We start from the raw sequence: 18,161 nt of genomic DNA, 5'->3' as shown, positions 1-18,161 counted from the left end.
GTTTATAAAGTAACTTTTGAATACCTTGAGGGGTGTAGTTTCTTAGATGGGGTCACTTTTTTGGAGTTTCTAGTCTAGGCTACATCAGGGGGGGCTTCTAATGGGACATGGTGTCAAAAAAAAAAACTGTCCATCAAAATCTGCCTTCCAGAAACCATATGGAGTTCCCTTCGTTCTATGCCCTGCCGTGCGGCTATATAGCCATTTACGACCACATATGGGGTGTTTCTGCAAACTACAGAATCAGGGCCATAAATATTGAGTTTTTTTTGGCTGTTAACCCTTGCTTTATTACTGGAAAAAAAGGATTCAAATGGAAATTTTGGCACCGTTTTTATTTTATATTTTTAACACCGTTCATCCGAGGGGTTTGGTCAAATGTTATTTTTATAGCGACGACTTTTACGCACGCGACGATGCCCAATATGTATGGCTCTCAGACTTTGGAGACACTAAGCAGGCATCCTAAAACTGCGGCCCTCCAGATGTTGTAAAACTACAATTCCCACCATGCCCTGCTGATGGCTGTAGGTTGTCTGGGCATGCTGGGAGTTATAGTTTTACAACATCTGGAGGGCCGCAGTTTGAGGATGCCTGCACTAAAACTAATATTTTTTTGGGGAAAAAAAATTGTTTCTGTGTCTCCAAAGTCTGAGAGCCATAGTGTTTTATGTTCTCTAGGGGACTGTTGGAGATTATAAAAATTTAGTACTCCATGGAAGTGTGATACTCCCTGAAGCAATCGATAATGCAGAGGCCCGGATGATCGGGGCAAGTGTCACACTGAGTAGTGGTGTCCTTCCGTATCCCCCTCTTGTGACACACTCTGCATCTTTTTTGGGTTCGTCCCTTCTTTCCAGTATGGGGGACCACACCTGGAAAGTGTTGGCCAGGGACGATCCGGGCGCCTCCAGTTCCCGAGGTACTCCGGCCTGCTCTTTCCCGGTCCGAAAAGATCAGGTCTTTGAGGACTGCCTCATAGAATTGGAGGAATGTCCCTGTGCTGCCAGCGCTTCGGGATAGTACAAAAGAGTTGTACATGGCAACCTGCACCATGTAGACCGCAACTTTTTTGTACCATGCCCGGGTTTTGCGCATGGCATTATATGGCTTGAGGACTTGATCAGAGAGATCAACTCCTCCCATATACCGATTGTAGGCGACGATACAATCGGGCTTGAGGACCGTTGCCGTGGTACCTCGCACAGAGACTGGGGTGGTGCTGTTACCGTGGATTGTGGACAGCATAAGGACATCCCTCTTGTCCTTATACCTGACCAGCAACAGGTTTCCACTGGTAAGTGCACGGGTCTCACCCCTGGGGATAGGTACCTGGAGGGGGTGGGCAGGGAGGCCGCGTTGATTTTTCCGCACGGTCCCACAAGCGAACGTGGATCTGGCGGCAAGGGACCTGAACAAGGGAATGCTGGTATAAAAGTTGTCCACGTACAAGTGGTAACCCTTATCCAGCAGTGGGTACATAAGGTCCCACACGAGTTTCCCGGTAACACCCAGAGTGGGGGGACATTCTGGTGGTTGAATCCGGGAATCTCGCCCCTCGTACACACGAAATTTGTAAGTGTACCCTGAGGTACTCTCACAAATTTTGTATAGCTTCACGCCATACCTCGCCCGCTTTGTGGGAATGTATTGGCGGAAACTGAGTCTCCCCTTGAACGCAACGAGAGACTCATCAACCGCGACCTCCCTTCCAGGTACGTAGGCCTGCTGAAATGTGGCCCCAAAGTGATCGATGACCGGCCGTATCTTGTACAGCCGGTCATAGGCAGGATCACTTCGGGGGGGACATGCTGCATTATCGGAATAATGCAGACATTTCCGGATGGCCTCAAACCGGGAGCGTGTCATGGCCGTACTGTACAGTGGGGTCTGGTATAGGACGTCCCCACTCCAGTACAGCCTGACACTGGGTTTTTGCACTAGACCCATATGCAGCACGAGGCCCCAAAATGTCCTCATCTCGGCTGCACTGACCGGCGTCCAGCCACCGGGTCTAGCCAAAAATGAGCCCGGGTTTTGAGCGACGAACTGTTGGGCGTACAGATTCGTCTGCTCCACCATCAGATTCACCAGTGGGTTACTGAAAAAAAAACTAAAAAAGTCTATTTCAGTAAACCCCACTGTGGGAATCTGGATTCCAGGATTGCCAGCGAAATCCGGAATCTCAGGCTCAAAGTCCACTGGGGGACACCAGCTAAGTTCATCGGCAGGGGGCTCCGGTGAACTTATTTGGTGGGCCGGGAAACCAGTACGAACCCCAGGGCGGCTCGTACTAGGGTGGGCCACAGGATCCCTAGCATGTGTGGCCCCTGGCTCCGCCTGGCGGCGTCTCCGCTGCCTTGGTGGCTCATCGTCATCCGATGATGATGAGGAGGATGCGGATGACAAAAGGAACGTGGGGTCATCCTCATCCTCACTGGGGCTCTCAGAGTCGGAGGCAATCTGGGCATATGCCTCCTCGGCCGAGAACACCCGGCGGGCCATGGGTGTGTGTGTGTGCGTGTGTATGTGCGTGCGTGTAAACCTTTATTCTATGTGCGTGTGTGTGGGGGCACGGGTGTTCACGTACTAAAAGTCCAGGCAAAAAAAATGGGCAAGTGTTAGAAAAAAAAAAAAAAAAAGTTCAAACTTGCTGATCAGCGGTTCAACGCTGATCAGCGGTCGGTGGGGTGGTGGGGCGGTGGGGCGGGCGATGCGCTAACAGTGGACGGACGCTAAAAAGTGCCGGCCAGTCAGCGCACGCAGAAAAAAAAAAGTGGTGGTGGGGGGGTCTGGTGGGGGGGGGGGGGGGGCTGGTGGGGGGGGGGGCTGGTGGTGAGGGGGGGGGCTGGTGGTGGGGGGGATGCGGGGGGGCAAGTGGCAGGGGGGTCTGGGGTCTGGTAGCTGAAAAAAAAAAGTTTGGAATAAATGTGATTTTTTTTTTTTTTTTCTAACTTTTCCCTTCTATCCCTGCCTAAAGGTGCCTCTCCCTCACTGACCCTAACCTACCTGGGTGGCGATGGGTGCAGGAGGGTGATGGATGGCGATTAGGGGGACACAGGAGCTGGTGCTGGACGATGCTGCCGGGTGCTCGTGCAGAACAGGAAGAGGAGGGGAGAGAGGAGCGCAGGAAGTTTGAATCTCGCGCCTCTCTCCCCTGCACCAATCAGCACCCTGGACAGCGGCGTTCAGCACCAGGGCCAGCTCCGCCTCTGCAAATCCTCGGACTGCGATTGGTGGTGTAAAATTACGCCACCGATCGCAGTCTTTTTCCGGTTCATCGGGTCACAGGACACCCGAATGGACCGGAAACGCAGAAAACCGCAGGTCTGAATTGACCTGCGGTTTTCTGCGATCGTCGATGCGGGGGGGTCAAATGACCCCCCCTGCATTGTTACAGGATGCCGGCTGAATGATTTCAGCCGGCATCCCGTTCCGATTAACCCCCGCGGCGCCGGCATCGCTATTTAAAGCCATGACGTACCGGTACGTCATGTGTCCTTAAGGACTCGGGAAACATGCCGTACCGGTACGTCATGTGTCCTTAAGGGGTTAAAGGCTTCCAATGTGCTGCAGTTCCTTCTAGCCCGTATGAATTCTCCTACTGGAATAGATTTGATAGTATGGTAACAGTGGTGGCTGTCTGCCCGTAGTATTGTATTTCCCGCAATCTCTTTTCTGTAAGTTTCTGTCTGAATATTTTTATTTGATATACCTGTAAGTTTTAAATCCAAAAAGTTTATTGTATTGGTATGTTCACTATGAGTAAACTTTAGATTATAGGTATTATTTTGTAAATAATGAATGAACTCTGGTACGGCAGGCACATCTCCACTCCATATTATGAGTAGGTCATCGATGTACCTGCCGTACCAGTTCAGACAGTGTGCATATGGATTATTTGTACTATATATGTATTTTTGTTCCCAATACATCATCGTCAGATTAGCAAGAGCTGGGGAGTATTTAGCTCCCATAGAAACTCCTTGTGACTGAAGGTAAAATACATTGTCAAATAGAAAATAGTTATGGCACATGAGAAAACGGGTCACATCCAGGACATATGTAATGAAGTTATCTCCGTAGCCGGTAAGTTTGTGGAGATGATACTCCAAAGCCTCTAGAGCTATGGGATGAGGTATAGACGGGTATAATGCTACCACGTCTACTGTGAGCCAGCTATAGTGTGGTTCCCACTGTTTGTTGAAAAATGATTTAAGAACTTCTGATGTGTCCTTGATGTAGCCCGGAGCTCTCCTGACCATAGGCTGTATAATGCAATCTAACCAGTTTCCAAGTCTTTCTGTTAACGACCCTATACCGCTGACTATTGGGCGCAATGGTGGTGGGTTAAGTTTTTTGTGGACTTTGGGGACTGCATGCATAATTGGAGTAATGGGATATTTCACATTCATATAATCATATTCCTTTTGTGTGAGAAATGCATAATTTAAACCAATTTCCAAAATTTGCATATACTCTACTTGATATTTAGTAATAGGATTATGAGGAAGTTTGATATATGTGTTAACATCTCCCAAAATTTCCAATACTTGATTGTAGTATACAACTTTATCAAGGACGACAACCGATCCCCCCTTGTCTGCCATTTTAATTATTATTTTTTTGTTATCTGATTTTTTTGGGGATTTGGAGACATTGTGGGATACGTCGTCGTCATTGAGAGAGTCATGGATCCGTCATGGATCATGGATCCGTTTCAGATCTTTTTCAACTAGATCTTGAAACAGATCCATGTTCTGAGTACGTGACGTGATTGGGTAAAAATAGGGGTTAGACGTTTTAAACATTTGGACAATATCAGAATTAGACTCCTGTTCATATTCCCCCTGAAGATCCTCCAGACATGTCAGAGCAAGTTGTTCTTGAAAGCCCATGCTTGCATATTGATTATGCATGGAGAAATTGTCCGACACGTTTGGGGGGTATTCAGGGGGATGGGCATCAAAAAAGTGCCTGGCTACTGTGAGTTGTCTTATGAATCTATTTATATCCAAAAGTGTCATAAATAAGTCAAAGTTCACACTTGGTACAAAGTTCAAGCCTAGCTTTAACACTTGTATCTGTTCTTGTGTCAAAGGCTCTTGAGATAGATTGATCACATCATTGTTACTTGTTGCTTGAGTTAAAGGTACATTGATTACCTCCTCCTTTGTCGCGTTGCCATACAGTGTCCTTTTTCTGTGTTTGCGCCCCGCTCTCCGGACTCGTTTTTTGCCGGTGTTGTATAAGAATTTTTATTCGGTTTGTTCTTTCTGTAATATGAAGTTTTGGATGTTCTTTCACTGTAACTTTCTTGTGGAGGCTCTTGTGTGGAATCCTGTGATAGGTCGCTGAGTTCCAGAGTATCCAGTTCTGCTGAAAAATTCACTTTTGATGAATTCCCTTGTCTTTTGCCTTTTTTGTTGGTTTGTTTCTTTAGTATAGATTTTGGTGTGGAGAAGGGGTCCTCTCTCCTACCCCATTCGTATATCTGATCATGCCTGTAGTCGTATAAGTCTCTTAATATTTCCAATGTGGCCAGACATTTTATAGAAAAACATAACCGCAGCCCCAAATATTTGAAAACCTATGCTATAGAGCAAGTCAAAACCCACATAAGGGGAGGAGACATAAAACATCAAGTTAATCTAAGAGAAGCATATTGGATTTTCAAATTAGAAACAAGATATCCCAAGGGCTTAAATATGCGAAAAGAAATCATGCACTTCTATTGACTAACTTGCTAACCCCCTTAAAATTGTATCTGTGGGTCTTCTTCTATCCAAGAGGCTCATATACCTTATATACAATATATAACATATTTCTACTTATATCTGTGCTCTGCAATAGTACAATACATGTCTCTATATAATGCCAGTGGTTTTTCTTATGAAAGATATGAGTAACGCAATAGCAGTGTGAATGGATACCTATCTAAAAAATAAAAAGCGGCTTACAAGCAGGGTTTTCCTTTCATACTGCTATGTATAACTGTATCCTTGGGTTTTCCTTTATCCAAGAGGTCCATATACCTTGTATAACATATTTCTATTCATATATGTGTTCTGCAATAGTACAATACATGTCTCTATACAATGCCAGTGGTTTTCTTGTGAAAGATATGAATAACGCAATAGCAATGTGAATGAATACCTATCCAAAAAGCAACTTACAAGCAGGGTTTTTCTTTCATACTGCTATGTATTTTATTTTATTTTCACGTTTTTTATCTGCATGCTACATGATAAGAATAGTATTATTATGTTAGAAAAAGCCAATGATTTTATATTGGAACATGCTTGTTTTAAAACACGTTTGTATAAATTTGTGCAGGCAGAATAACAAAGTGATTTGAACTTGGTGTCTCAGGTGATATCTATGGGCGTCAGGTGTTGCGCATAGAGGCGGAACCAACATTATCAAATGCCAATCCCTCTCCCCCCACACTTTTTCTAACACTGGTGGGAGGTTCTACTAATTTTTGGTTTGTGCGCATCTGACCCTCCTATATATATACCTGAGCACACCACATGCACACTACTGTTACGAATAAGAACTTTCGAAACGCGTCAACAGCCTACACCTAAGAGAATTGAACCTTGTAATACCTGTGCACTTTTGATAAATAAAGCCGGAGAACTTGATACTTCAAGAAAAAGTGAGTGCTGGAGTCTGAAAATTTGTTTATTGTTCTTGTATACCTGCAAAGGAGTTTTGGAAAAAACGAAGACACCGGGCACGCGGATATAAATACCATTCACAGAAAAAAATGAGCCGGTATCTCTACTTACATGTTTAACTTCTATATAACTAGGTCTCGTTACTAGTCAGTCATGCACAGTGCGGCAGTGCCATGCTCAATAGACATGTGGATTTTGCACCGATTGTTTACCTTCAATGCATACCAATGGGAGGGATAAACTCCAGAAGGTTTGAATGCATGGTTATATTACTGTTAGTACCAAGGGCATGAGACTATAGTCTCTATGCAGCTAGAGAGGACTATATAAGCACACCCTTGTTTCAATCTCAGCCTATGGCCTTATTACTTGCCATACTGATGTATTAGAAACTTACTAGAACGGGTGGGCTCGTGTAATTAAGGGGAATGGTTTCCTCCTTAAATAACAGCACTTCTGGTGCTAGTGTGCCACTGCTTTCAATGCCATGCATACCACCCTACTAATCAGTGTAACGTGGTTGGCCACTTTCTGATTTTCATTGACCAATGTGTTTGTGAGATGATTATTATATAGTATTTGTTGAAATTCTGTGCCTTTTTCTATATTTCATAATATATGTTCCCTTGTTTCTAAATCTTTTTGTGCTGTTCACATAAAGGTCCTGTCCATAAAATGGCTGCTGATGGAGGGTCATGTGACCAGGCAAATAACCTCCATGTGACCCCTCCTCCTCCATTCAAAGACACTACACCTGCACTAAACTGTCAACTGTGCAAGTACAAATGGCAGATGCAGTGTATCTGAATGGAGGAGGAGGCGTCACATGGAGGTGATTTGCCAGGTCACATGACTCTCCATCATCAGCCATGTTATGGACAGGACCTCTGTGTGGACAGCACAAAAAAAACTTTGTAAACTAGGGGCCTACCTTATAAAATATAGAAAATGGTGCAGAATTTCAACAAAAGACTATATTAGTAACTGTTATATAATCATCTCACAAACACATTGGTCAACAGTAACCAGAAAATAGCCAACCCCTTTAACTTACCCCAAAGACAGATGACAGTTGTAGTGCCTTTACATGTACAGATATCTGACCAATTTCTGTTCCCTAAGACCAATATCAGTCTAATGGTCCTGTTGCCTGCACCAATGCTACAGGCAAATATCAGGAACAAACTGTTCATTCCTCATAATTGCCTGATTGTCAGAGGAGGTGAGATCTGCATTTACATGCAGCAATAGCCTCCCCTGTATCGGGACCAGTGATTGCTTGCTCCCATGGACAATCATTGCTTCTGGGCAGAAGATCCCAGTTTACACAGGGAAATGTGCTCTGCAGAAACAACTTTTGGTGCCAGATGAAAGACACAATCGCCTGATGAACTGGCAGCTTTACAGTGGACAAATGTTTATCCTCAATAATTGGTCCGATTATTGGTCCAGGTAAAAGGACCTTAAATTGTATGTGTAAATGGCCAATTGATATGATAGCTGGGCACTCCAAAGAAGAAATGCATCTGAAGGAGGTCCATGTTTCTGGACTGAAAACATTATACATATATTATATTGGATTGTGGTTTTTATTCACTGTACTTTATGGAGTGAAATCCTGCTTGCATTCTGGAGTGCCGTACATCTCCCTTCAATTGACAACCGATGTGATCTGCGTAAAACTAAAACATTGCCAATCACAATATTGTAGTGTGTAAACAGCATCTGAAAGACAACTCCATTATAAGGAATAGGAAGGTTTTTATTTTAGGACTATCTTGACAAATGAGCATCTAACCTAACAAAATATCTGTGCATATAAACCCAAACTCAGACCAATTTCAATATCTGTAGCGGCCTTTAAAGGGAACCTGTCTCAGGGACAGGACTCATCTCAGGTTAATTTGCATATGTATCAAATCGTAGGTTTTTTTTTAACAATAAAAGCACACAGATCTATAGGGACTGGGTATTGCAGATGTGCTAGCTGCCATCTAGCAACCCATGTCCTCAGCTCTATATCCAAAATCCCGGTGACAGGTTCCCTTTAACACTGACCAATTATCGAGAACAAACATTAATATAAAAGCTAGTTCCCCAAAATTGACCTGTGTAAAGACACTGCTGACCACCAAACAAATGAACAAAATACTTGTTTGTTGGGGGACCTTTTTCATGTGGCATAAGAAATGGCAGCTCATCCTCTGTTTATACACTGACAATATGCAAAGTGAATGAGAATGAATGATCGTAGTAACGATCATTCATCCCACTTGCCGTTGCATCAGGCTGTGTGAAAGGCACATTAAACAAGAGCTGTTCAACTTGTATCTTGTTGATCATCGACCCTTGTAAGAGGACCCTAAGAATGTCTGATTGGTCATAAATCTGTATGTGCGCACCCAGCTTAACATCTAGGTTATTCATTAAAGGGGTTTTCCAAGATTTTTTTACTGATGACATATCCAGAGGATATCAGTATCTGATCGGCGGGGGTCTGACAACCAGGACTCCTGCTGATCAGCTGTTTGAGAAGGCAGTAGAGCTCCTGTGAGCGATGTGGCCTTCTCTCTGCTTTTTCTAGGCCAGCGATGACACGTTTATGTGTCACGTGTCCTAGGAGCAGCTCAGCCCCATAGAAATGAATGGGGCTGAGCTGCAAATGCTAAGCACAGCTGCTATACAATGTTCTGTGCTGTGCTTGGCTGCAAGAAGGCAGCAGTGCTCACAGGAGTGCCGGTGCCTTCTTAAACAGCTGATCGGCGCGAGTCCTGGGTGTCGGATGCCCACCGATAAGATACTGATGACCAATGGATATAAAAATACAGTATATCAGTGAGTGATTATAGGTACAGATGCTAGGAATAAAAGAGAATGGCAGGTAGAGCATGATGAACACTATGCTCAGAAAGTTAATAAAGAATTCACCTTTGTTGCATATGTCTGGCTGATCTGTATTATTTCTTGAACTTACCCAAGTTTGAATGCTGTGGAGTTAAAAGCTACAAAGACTGGTCCACAAACATTTACTTCTACTGCACAGACAACAACCCAAGTTTGGAGAGATGTGGAGTTCCGTACTCCTGCTGCATCAAGGAAAAGGGGCAGGTAATTCTGAAGTCTTTAGTAGTTGGGAACCATAGGGGAAATTCACTTAATGGAGTGTATGATAAAAAGCTAATGTATAGCTACAAAGTATCCTCTTTAACCTCTTATTTCATTTAAAGGATAACTGTCATGTTTTCATCAAAGAATCTCGTTTAGCATATGTTAGGCTCCTTTCACACTAGCGTTCGCTGGTCCGCTCGTGAGCTCCGTTTGAAGGAGCTCACGAGCGGACCCGAACGCAGCCGTCCAGCCCTGATGCAGTCTGAATGGAGCGGATCCGCTCAGACTGCATCAGTCTGGCGGCGTTCAGCCTCCGCTCCGCTCGCCTCCGCACGGACAGACGGACAGCTGAACGCCTGGCCGTGCTGTCCGCCTGTCCGTGCCCTGACCAACGTAGTTACTGGGAAGGTCCACTTGACCACGAACACATGGACAAGTGCATTCAGCCAGGGACGCTTACATTCCCGGGTGTCCGCCTGGCCGTGCGGAGGCGTGCGGATCCGTCCAGACTTACAATGTAAGTCAATGGGGACGGATCCGTTTGAAGATGCCACAATGTGGCTCAATCTTCAAGCGGATCCGTCCCCCATTGACTTTACATTGAAAGTCTGGACGGATCCGTCCGAGGCTATTTTCACACTTAGCTTTTTTTTGCAATTTTAATGCAGACGGATCCGTTCTGAACAGAGCCTCCGTCTGCATTATTATGAGCGGATCCGTTCAGAACGGATCCGCCCGAACGCTAGTGTGAAAGTAGCCTTACTGCTGCAGCAGCATTATGCATAAAGCAATATTTAGTTTCTTCACATACCACTGTTTTCCTAGAGTTTTCCCCTTAGTTACGGCTGTCTTCAATCCTACAATATGAAGATCTTCTCAAGATGGCTCCTCTTGAACTGCCTTCCCTTACTTCCCATACACACTTGCTGTAGCCAGCAGCTTCCTGCCAGCTAATCAGATTGGATTACTGAGAGACACTCCTCCTCACTCTGAAGCCTATTGCAGGCATGCAGTGTGAAAGAGCGCCCTGCTGTCTTCTGTTTACATTAAGTTGGGAGACAGATGAGCCCTAGCAACAGTCTTTTAAGGGAGCAGTAATATGCAAAATAACCGTGGAACCCCAGTTATGGGTCTTCAACACAGTGAAAGCCAGATATCCCTCAAAGGAAGGGACTGTTTCACAGGGCATTCATGGTTCCCTCAATGAACTGTAGCTTCCCACAGCTGGCAGCACTCATGCAGCCCTAAACCATGACATTCCCACCACCATGCTTGACTGTAGGCAAGACACACTTGTCTTTGGACTCCTCTATACTATACAATGTACTGCGTTATGCTTGGTAAAATGTGAGCCGGTCACAGTACTCACCAAAGTGCCACGGCTTCTTCTGGGCTAATAGAGGGACCTTTTTTAGGCTCCTTGACTCTTGGCCAGAGAGCAGTTACAAGGGAGTATCCTTTTCTCTCTCTCTGGAGGACCCTCCCGCCCTGCATTACATTGACACGTGCCATTGATTTGATTTAGACAGTGTATAATGCTTCATTTCTCCTGTGGTGACTCTGCAGTGAAAATGAATATATGCTCCATGCAGCACTGCAATTTGCAGTGACAGCTCTGCTTCTTACCAAGCAGTTAGCATAATACAGACAATGGATATAGAACATTGGTTTTAAAATCTCTAATTTTTATGTGTTGAAGTACAAACATGTGCATTTGTTAGCTGTACGTGCCCACCATTGACATTTGCTCTTTTACCATTTTTCTGCAGACTGTTATCAATACAATGTGTGGATATGAGAAACAAAACCTCATGAGCTGGCAGGCAGAAGACTATATCTATATCGAGGGTTGCTTGGACAAGATTGTCAGCTGGGGTCGAGGAAGCCTTTTATTCCTAGGATACATTGCATTGGGACTAATCTTTCTAGAGGTATAGTGATGTCTAAAACTATAAGGTTTGCAAAAATTGTTATAAGTATAGGGACTTAGTATTGATCGAGCATGCTCGGCTGAACACTAGTTCGGCTCAAACATCGCGATGCTCGGCATATGACGGTACTCGGCCGAGTACCGCATGTGCTCGAGCGCAATGCTCAATTCTCCTCCCCACATGTTTCCTGGCTGCAGAGACCCAAAAGTCCTTTTAAGGACTATTGTGTGTGACAGCAGCAATATATACTTTTAGCGCATTCTGTGCTAAATAGCGTCTAATAGGCCGCTGCCTAGTTAAATTATCCGCGCCTCATCTCCTGTGTAATGTGTGCGCATTCCTAAAATATAAGTGACATCCAGTGTACTTTTTCTGTAGACGGTGTCGGCTGCAGGCAATTAAATTATCCGCGCCACATCTCCAGTGTAAAGTGTGTGCATCCAAAAACTATCTGTGCCAACCAGTGTAGTTTTTCAATAGACGGTGTCCACTTCTGACATTACCAGTGCCACATCTCCAGTGTAACGCGTGCGCCGAAAATTCTTATCTGCGACATACAGTGTACTTTTTACGTAGACACTTTGGACAGTGACATTACCGGTGGTACCTCTCCTGTATAACGCTTCCTCATCCCAAATACCTGTGACATTCCCTGTAATATTTTATTAGCCGCTGGTGTCAGTATTGACATTATCTGCGGTATATCTCTTGTGTGACGTTTCCACATCCCAAATACCTTTTTTTTTAAAATTTGCGCATACACTTCCAAATCATATGCTACTGTATGTGTGACATACTTTTAAGCATATATCACATTTAAAATGAAGAAGGCGAGCAGTAAGGGATGGGGAAGTTTATGGTATTTTTTTCCATTTAGGCTTGTGGACACTGAGGCCTTCCATAGCCTGATGTCGTCGGCCATCCCATGTTACGCACTCCCCAGCCGCCACTATTTTTCAAGGTGTGCTGTGCCCTCCTTACACCAATATGTGTCTGTAACATCACACGTGCCCTGACCAACGTAGTTACTGGGAAGGTCCACTTGACCACGAACACATGGACAAGTGCATTCAGCCAGGGACGCTACATTTCCCTGACGGCACACTGGGTGAATGTTGTGGAGGCCAAGAGTGAGTGATACCCTGGCACAGGTGCTACCAACACCAAGGATTGCGTGCCCTACGTCGATCAGGGTTTCCACCAACACCTACGTTAGTGGCTCCAACCCCCACTTCTCCGCCTCTTCCTCCACTTCCACCTCTGAATAATCCGCGTGCAGCACCAGTCAGCCATCAGTCAGTAGCTGGAAGCAGTGTAGCACTGCAGTGGGGATGCGGCAACAGGCCGTGCTGAAGCTGATATGCCTAGGGGACAAACAGCACACCGCCGCAGAGCTGTGGCAGGGGATAAGGGACCAGACTGAGCTGTGGCTCTCGCCACTCAACCTAGAACCAGGCATGGTTGTTTCTGATAATGGCCGTAACTTGGTGGCGGCTTTGGAGTTTGACAAGCTCACACACATCCCATGCCTAGCCCACGTCTTAAACTTAGTGGTTCAGCGGTTTCTCAAAACCTACCCCAATTTGCCTGAGTTACTGGTGAAGGTGCACCGCGTGTGTGCACATTTCCGCAAGTCATCGACAGCTTTAGCCGGTCTGTCAAAGTTGCAGCAGCGCTTGAAATTGCCAGCTGACCGGCTGTTGTGCGATGTTAGCTTGCGCTGTAACTTGACGTTCCACATGTTGGCCAGGCTCTGTGAGCAGCAGAGGGCAGTAGTGGAATACCAGCTGGAACATGGTCGCCGCTTCCGCTATTCACAAGCAACGAGTGGGCATGGATGTCTGACCTCTGTGAGGTTTTAAGAAACTTTGAAGAATCAACACAGATGGTGAGCGGCGATAACGCTATTATCAGCGTAACCATCCCACATCTGTATCTCCTCAAACGCTCGCTGCTTACAATTAAGGACAACGCTTTGCATGTGGAAGAGGTGGAAATGGGGGAAAACATTACAAAGGGTGATAGCCAGACCACCCTCAGTTCGTCTTCTCAGTGCGAATTGGATAATGAAGAGGAGGAGGAGCAGGAGACGGTTGCCTCCGCTACAGAGGGTAGTACCCATGGAAGTTTAATTCCATCTGTTCTAGCGTGGGTGGGTAAAAGAGGAGGAAGACGATGAGGTACGTAGCAGACCATGTCAGCATCCTCAGTGATCGCTCTGTGCCTTACAGCTATTGGGTGTCTAAGCTGGACACGTGGCATGAACTAGCGCTCTATGCCTTGGAGGTGCTGGCCTGCCCCAGCATTTTGTCGGAGCGTGTATTTAGTGCTGCTGGGGGCATAATAACTGATAAGCGCATCCGCCTGTCAACTGAAAATACTGACCGGTTGACTCTTATAAAAATGAACAAGGCCTGGATTGCCCCTGACTTCTCTACTCCACCAGAGGAAAGCGGCTGAACATAAAGGTACTCTAAATGTGGCTTTTATGGTGTATTGAATACACTGTATTCCCATGCACCCCCTTCCACCACTAAAAAGGCATATGGTTCAACCTCCCTTTTCTCGTCTTCCTCCTCCTCCATCATATCAACATGCTTATTAGGCTGCCCTCGCTCCTAATGTTTTAGAGGGTCAGTTCAGCAGCAGGCCCTCACCCATAATGTTTTTGAGGGTCACCAGCAGGCCCTCGCCGATAATGTTTTTGAGGGTCACCGGCAGGCCCTCGCCCATAATGTTTTAGATGGTCAGCTCAGCAGCAGACCCTCACCCCTAATGTTTTAGATGGTCACATCAGCAGCAGGCCCACACCCCTAATATTTTAAAAGGTCAGATCAGCAGCAGGCACTCGCCCCTAATGTTTTAGATGGTCAGCTCAGCAGAAGGCCCTCGCGCCTAATATTTTAGAAGGTCAGCTCAGCAGCAGACCCTCACCCCTAATGTTTTAGATGGTCACATTAGCAGCAGGTCCTCTCCCCTAATGTTTTAGAAGGTCAGATCAGCAGCAGGCACTTGCCACCAATGTTTTAGAGGGTCAGCTCAGCAGTCCCTTGCTCCAAAGGGCATCAATCATAATTTTTCAAGGGTGTGAGTGTCCCCTAATCTTCAGTGGTTCTTTTCTGGACCTAAAGGCCCACAAGATTGCCTCCTTGTCGCAGTAATCCAGGTATTTCATGATAACCTGGCGAGGTTTTGGGGGTGCCTCTTTGAGTCGTTGCTCACATGGGCCATGGATTTCTGGGTTTGGGCCAATTCTGTGATCTCTCTCCACCTTGCACCTGCCTTCTAGTACCAGAGCTGTTGGTAACTCCTGCTCGCATATATCCATGAGGGCCTGCGGTTTGATCGTTTCTGGCATTCCCAGCAGTCTCAGATTGTTCCGTCTGGATCTTTTCTCCAGATCTTCCAGACGATCCCTCAGTATGCCATTTTGTTTAAACAACTCCTGGGCATCACTCTCTGACTTGGCTGCTAAGTCCTCCATCGAGGACACCCTGCGCTCGAGTTCGTCCAAGCGGGAGTCATGCTGTGCTACTGCTTCATGTAGCTCGTGCAGCGATTGCGTCAGAGTTTTAGAAAGTGTCTCTCTAATGTCGGGTGCCAAGTGTCTGGCGACCTCGTTAGCTAGAGTCTTATAATCAATTGCCGGTGCTGCATTAGAGTCACCTTGTTGCGTGGGAACAGGGCCGGGGCAACCATATAAGCGAACTAGGCGTTCGCCTAGGGCGCCGGCCTGCTGGCTCCCCCTGACTGGGGCTGCAGCCGTGGACAACAGGGCGAGCGGCTCTTGATCTGCCCCCAGCGCCGTTACAGGGGGGCCAGAAGGTGGAGGTCCTTCTTAAATATGGCAGAGCAGGCATCTGCTTACCCTGATAGCAGGTGCCTGCTCTGCCAGTAAATTACCGGAGGAGAGGAGGCGGGCGGCAAGGGAGGCTGTTCTAGCAGCTCCCTACTCCTCCCTTGTGCGCCCTCTGTGATGCCGGAATATGACTTCATTCCGGCCCTGGCATACTAAACGGCGCGCTGGAGGACTGAGTAGCTGCACCACACTGGACCCCAGGAAGGTGAGTGTTTAAGTGTTTGACTGAGTGAGTGTCTGCCTGTGTATTTATGTCAGTGAGTGAGTGAGTGTATGTATGTCTGTATTTCTGTCAGTAAATGTATGTGTGTCTGTCATTGAGTGTCTGTGTGTGTATGTCAGTGAGTGAGTGTATGTCAGTGAGTGTGGATGTCTGTCGGTCAGTAAGTGTCTGTGTGTTTGTCAGTGAGTATGTGTATGTTTGTCAGTAAGTATATGTGTGTGTTTGTCTGCCAGTGAGTGAGTGTCTGTCAGTGACTTTCTGTGTGTGTGTGTTTCAGTGGGTAGGTGTATGTCTGTCAGTGAGTGAGTGTGTGTCTGTCTGTCAGTGAGTGTATGTGTGTTGTATCGGAGTGCCTCTTCCTTGTCATTTTTGGCAGCACTTGCACTTAATATGCAGTAAGCCGGATTGGGGCTAAGTGCACTGGCGCAATATTAATAGTTTTTAGTTCGTGATGCCAATTGCAGCTTGCGCAGGTACTGTAGCAGGGCCCTTTAAGATGTTATAACTCACGTACCAGAGGGGGATAATGTTTCTGTATAGCAGATTTGGTAGTGTCAACGGTGTCGCCTACCTTGGTACGGCTGGACTCCTGAATCCTGGCTCACTTGCAATAAATTGAGTGTTGTTAATAGGAGTAATTGAGGATCCAAACAGGTAATATGATCCAACTTGTCTTTACTGAATAGCAGCTTTAAATCCATACAAGTTACAGCAATAGTCTTTAGGTCCCAGCAGGTATTGGCAATGTATGGCAGGGGTTAATGCCTCTTCTGCTTCTATACTATATGCCTGGAGAATCTGGCAGGTATCTATCTTCTGCTCGATATGGGCCTGACTAGCTGAGGAGGAATTTGGCTTCTCCTGGACTCTGGATATGTACTCACAGCTTGACTCACAGGGGATGCTTCTTCCTGGAGGCTGTAGATGGCTGCTTTTCTTGTCAACCAGCTGAGGCTGATGGTGCAGACTGGGAAGGGTGATCTTGACCTCAGCCGAGGCTCGATCCTGTCTTGGGATCCCTGTTTCTGGGAGCTCCTACTAACACAGCCTTCCCCTAGCCGGGGTGGCTGGTACACTGACCAGAACTTTCTTTCCTCCCCATGAGGCAGGATGTGGGAACATTCCACACCTCCTCAAAGAGGGGGGAACTAGATTGGAATGTACTATTCCAGTCTAGATATGCGAAACTGATACTAAACACATTGCTGCCGCCTGCTGGTGTACATGGAAAATTACAGCAATTATATGAAACAGGCATAGAAAATACATATAATGGAAAATGCAGTGTTAGATTATACAAGATGACAATAAATATACACCTGACATGTTGTAGCAGGGAAACAGAGTTTAGTAACATACTCTGGGATGTTACATATATACAAGTAAATATACAGGAAAGAATGTTTCCTAACAATTTTCCTTCTAAAATCGATTTTGTCTTCAGTTTTGTGCATATTATTGTCAGTCTGCAAAAGTGGCGTACTACTCGGAGAACATCGTTCCCAGCAGCGACCTGGGGGTCCAAGACGCATCCAGACATCCTCCCCATGCTGTTCCCGAACCATTTCAGTGGTGTTTCCATCAATTTCTGACCTTTTCCTATGAACCAGGCACCCTGCCCTCTTCAGAGCAGAGGGCGCCTGGTTTAATGCTCGGGTTCTCCCATTGACTTCCATCCCGAGGTGTTCTATTCGAGCACCCGAGCACTTTGGTGCTCGACCAACACTATCTTTAATTAATTCATGTAAAAATATAGTCAGTACAGACTAAAGCCTCAAGTACACAGCAGAGGCTGGAGAGGCATGGAGCCCCCTGTGGTTCTACACTATACAGTTGTAGGTAATCTGTGTGCCACTCTATAGCCCTCGGAAGCAATTCTACTAGGGAGAACAGCTTCCTGGCACAGCATCTGATGGAGCATGACAGATTCCCTATTAGGGCTTTACAGAAACAGTCGTTCTCAGCAGAAGTGCATGGGCACCGTGTTATAGCCTCGCATAGCTCACAGGTTATAGGAAGCCATAATAGAACCATGAACATAAGTATTAATACAAATATGTATTTTACTGTATTATGTGTGTTAGTTAATATACTATGTGTGTATTTATTCTTTCTCAGATTGTTGTGATCTGTTTGGCTGTAGTCCTGATCTATCAAATTAATTTTATAATGGAGAGGAGGAAAAGCACTGTCGTGGTCAGAACCAGGCCAGACACTGCAGAAGACATTGTTCTACATGAGCAGCAAATGCATATTGAAGATTTTCAATATATTCAGACGTGAACCTCACAATGTGCACTTTATATACTGGAGATGTGAGAATGTATCCCTTTTGTTACAATGGCTTAAAGAGGACC

At 45.9% G+C, this 18,161-nt stretch overlaps 1 protein-coding gene across 2 annotated transcripts in view; it reads left to right on the top strand.

Annotated features, from left to right (window-relative positions):
• Nucleotides 1–18,161, top strand: part of LOC122931325 (tetraspanin-33-like) — a 53,250-nt gene extending 35,089 nt beyond the window's left edge. For both annotated transcript variants that reach the window (XM_044285393.1, XM_044285398.1), the window contains 3 exons: nt 9,663–9,791; nt 11,561–11,722; nt 17,923–18,161. In XM_044285393.1, the coding sequence (XP_044141328.1) occupies nt 9,663–9,791; nt 11,561–11,722; nt 17,923–18,087 (456 nt within the window). In that variant the 3' untranslated portion in view covers nt 18,088–18,161. The remainder of the gene's footprint in view (nt 1–9,662; nt 9,792–11,560; nt 11,723–17,922) is intronic.

The sequence above is a fragment of the Bufo gargarizans genome, chromosome 1, assembly GCF_014858855.1.
Source record: "Bufo gargarizans isolate SCDJY-AF-19 chromosome 1, ASM1485885v1, whole genome shotgun sequence".
In the NCBI taxonomy this organism is placed as follows: domain Eukaryota; kingdom Metazoa; phylum Chordata; class Amphibia; order Anura; family Bufonidae; genus Bufo; species Bufo gargarizans.
The sequence above is the reverse complement of the archived record's forward strand: the minus strand, read 5'-3'. Positions and strand labels throughout refer to the sequence as shown.